The 3,120-nt window shown below is 43.6% G+C and overlaps 1 protein-coding gene across 1 annotated transcript in view; it reads left to right on the top strand.

Annotated features, from left to right (window-relative positions):
- Positions 1 to 416: 416 nt before the first annotated feature.
- Positions 417 to 3,120, top strand: part of LOC106533132 (ephrin type-B receptor 4) — a gene marked incomplete at both ends in the record, with an annotated part of 8,740 nt that continues 6,036 nt past the window's right edge. Inside the window, 4 exon segments of the mRNA XM_014029374.1 lie at positions 417 to 487; positions 1,564 to 1,706; positions 1,783 to 2,146; positions 2,240 to 2,402. Coding sequence (XP_013884828.1) covers positions 417 to 487; positions 1,564 to 1,706; positions 1,783 to 2,146; positions 2,240 to 2,402 — 741 coding nt within the window.

Genomic DNA, 3,120 nt, shown 5'->3' with positions numbered 1-3,120 from the left:
TCTACCTGTCTGTCTCCACCTGTCTGTCTCTACCTGTCTGTCTCTACCTGTCTGTCTCCACCTGTCTGTCTCTACCTGTCTGTCTACACCTGTCTGTCTACCTGTCTGTCTACCTGTCTGTCTACCTGTCTGTCTCTACCTGTCTGTCTACCTGTCTGTCTCTACCTGTCTGTCTCTACCTGTCTGTCTCTACCTGTCTGTCTCTACCTGTCTGTCTCCACCTGTCTGTCTACCTGTCTGTCTCTACCTGTCTGTCTACCTGTCTGTCTACCTGTCTGTCTCTACCTGTCTGTCTCTACCTGTCTGTCTCTACCTGTCTGTCTCCACCTGTCTGTCTACCTGTCTGTTTACCTGTATGTCTACCTGTCTGTCTACCTGTCTGTCTACCTGTCTGTCTCCACCCTTCTGTCTCTCAGAGGTTCTGATGAACACTAAGTTGGAGACATCTGACCTTCACTGGACAAATCATCCACCAGATGACCAGCAGGTAAGCTCCGCCCATCTCAGCTGTAATCCATCAGTGTGATTTGATCTGATCATAACCAGATGAATTCAACTATTATTACCCACGTTTAATAAAAATAATTAATAAACAGATTCATAACAGAGTTAATAAAGTGATTACTACCTGCATTAATAAACAGAATAATAACAGAGTTAATAAAGTGATTACTACCTGCTTTAATAAACAGATTAATAACAGAGTTAATAAAGTGATTACTACCTGCATTTGTAAGCAGATTAATAACAGGTGATAAAGTGATTACTACCTGGATTAATAAACAGATTAATAACAGAGTTAATAAAGTGATTACTACCTGCATTAATAAACAGAATAATAACAGAGTTAATAAAGTGATTACTACCTGCATTAATAAACAGAATAATAACAGAGTTAATAAAGTGATTACTACCTGCATTAATAAACAGATTAATAACAGGTGATAAAGCGATTACTACCTGCATTAATAAACAGATTAATAACAGGTGATAAAGTGATTACTACCTGCATTAATAAACAGAATAATAACAGAGTTAATAAAGTGATTACTACCTGCATTAATAAACAGAATAATAACAGAGTTAATAAAGTGATTACTACCTGCATTAATAAACAGAATAATAACAGGTAATAAAGTGGTTATTACCAGCATTAATAAACAGATTAATAACAGAGGTAATAAAGTGGTTATTACCTGCATTAATAAACAGAATAACAACAGGTGATAAAGTGATTACTACCTGTATTAATAAACAGATTAATAACAGAGGTAATAAAGTGGTTATTACCTGCATTAATAAACAGAATAACAACAGGTGATAAAGTGATTACTACCTGCATTAATAAACTGAATAATAACAGGTAATAAAGTGGTTATTACCAGCATTAATAAACAGAATAATAACAGGTGATAAAGTGATTACTACCTGCATTAATAAACTGAATAATAACAGGTAATAAAGTGGTTATTACCAGCATTAATAAATAGATTAATAACAGAGGTAATAAAGTGTTTATTACCTGGATCAGTGTCCTGATCAGTGACCTGTCTTCGTCCTCAGTGGGACGAGGTCAGTGGCGTTGATGATGACGCCAACAGCGTTCGGACCTATCAGATCTGTACTTCCGATAGCCCCGCCTCCTACTGGCTGAGGACACGGTGGATCCCCCGGGGGGCGGCGACCACGCTCTACGTGGAGATCCGGTTGGTGGATTTGTTCTGTGTTGGTGTGTCATGTGACAGGAAGTGATGTAACTGATGAGGTAATGACTCACTGCAGGTTCACCACGATGGAGTGTGCAGGCTTGAACCAGCGTCACTGCAAAGAGACCTTTAACCTTTACATGTACGCGTCTGACAGCGACGAGGCCACGCCCACTCACCCCGCCTGGATGGAGAACCCTTATACCAAAGTGGCTACCATCGCTGCCGACCATCTGCTGCGACGCGGCGGTGAGCGGCGCTCCAACGTCAAGCTGCTGCGGTTGGAGGGGCTTCGGGAGGCGGGGCTTTACCTGGCCTTTCAGAGCCAGGGCGCCTGCATGGCGCTGCTCGCTGTGCGCGTCTTTTACAGGAAGTGCCCTCCCCTTCGCCGTGCCTTCACCTTCTTCCCTGAAACCATCCCCCACTCTCTGGTGGAGCAGGTAACCATGGCAACGACATGTACAGGAAGTGTTAGATCTGTGTGGATGTTTTATTTTGAAAGCTTATTTTTATCTGTGTGTGCGTGTGCACAGGCTCAGGGTGTGTGTGTAGAGAACGCTGTGACCCCGCCTGGAGAGAAGTCAAWATCTCCCAGCATGCTTTGTGGCGAGGACGGTCAGTGGGTGGGGCAGCCTCTGTCCAGCTGCGCCTGCCGCCCCGGGTATGAGGCAGGAGACAGCGACGTGCGCTGCAGAGGTGAGCCACTTCAAAATAAAAGCACCAAGATTAGCTGTCGTCTGCCGTTAGAAAGGAGGGATCATGTAACGTCTGTTTTTTAGCAAAATATGTCTTAAACCTGTCTACACCTGAATCCCTTTCACATCTAACACAATTCAACATGATCGACAAAACTAATTACACATCTGTCAACCTGATGACACAGTTTGGTGTGGTGGTAGCTGAGAGTCATCCCAGAGAAAAGCTTTGAGGGCTGACAGACTACCAAGTTACAGCTGCTGAGACTGCAGCCTGTTAGCCTAGCCATTAGCCTGGTTGTTAGCTTAGCCATTACTATAGCCATTAGCCTGGTTGTTAGCTTAGCCATTACTATAGTCATTAGCCTGGTTGTTAGCTTAGCCATTACTATAGTCATTAGCCTGGTTGTTAGCTTAGCCATTACTATAGTCATTAGCCTGGTTGTTAACTTGTTGGACAGTGGTGGACCTGTAGAGACCTGTTGGGGGTCTGGTTTGTTTACAAAGTGAAGACCTGATCCTGCAGCAGAGGGTCAGAGATCAGAACTGATCTGGACTCAGTCAGAGAACTACCCTCTGCTCTGAGGATGAGGAGGAGGAGGAAGGGTGTGAGGATGATGAAGGACATGAGGATGATGAAGGACATGAGGATGATGAGGATGATGAAGGACATGAGGATGATGAAGGACATGAGGATGATGAAGGACATGAGGATGATG

Source organism: Austrofundulus limnaeus, unplaced genomic scaffold (genome assembly GCF_001266775.1).
Source record: "Austrofundulus limnaeus strain Quisiro unplaced genomic scaffold, Austrofundulus_limnaeus-1.0 Scaffold890, whole genome shotgun sequence".
Classification (NCBI taxonomy): domain Eukaryota; kingdom Metazoa; phylum Chordata; class Actinopteri; order Cyprinodontiformes; family Rivulidae; genus Austrofundulus; species Austrofundulus limnaeus.
This window is presented reverse-complemented; position numbering and strand designations above follow the sequence as displayed.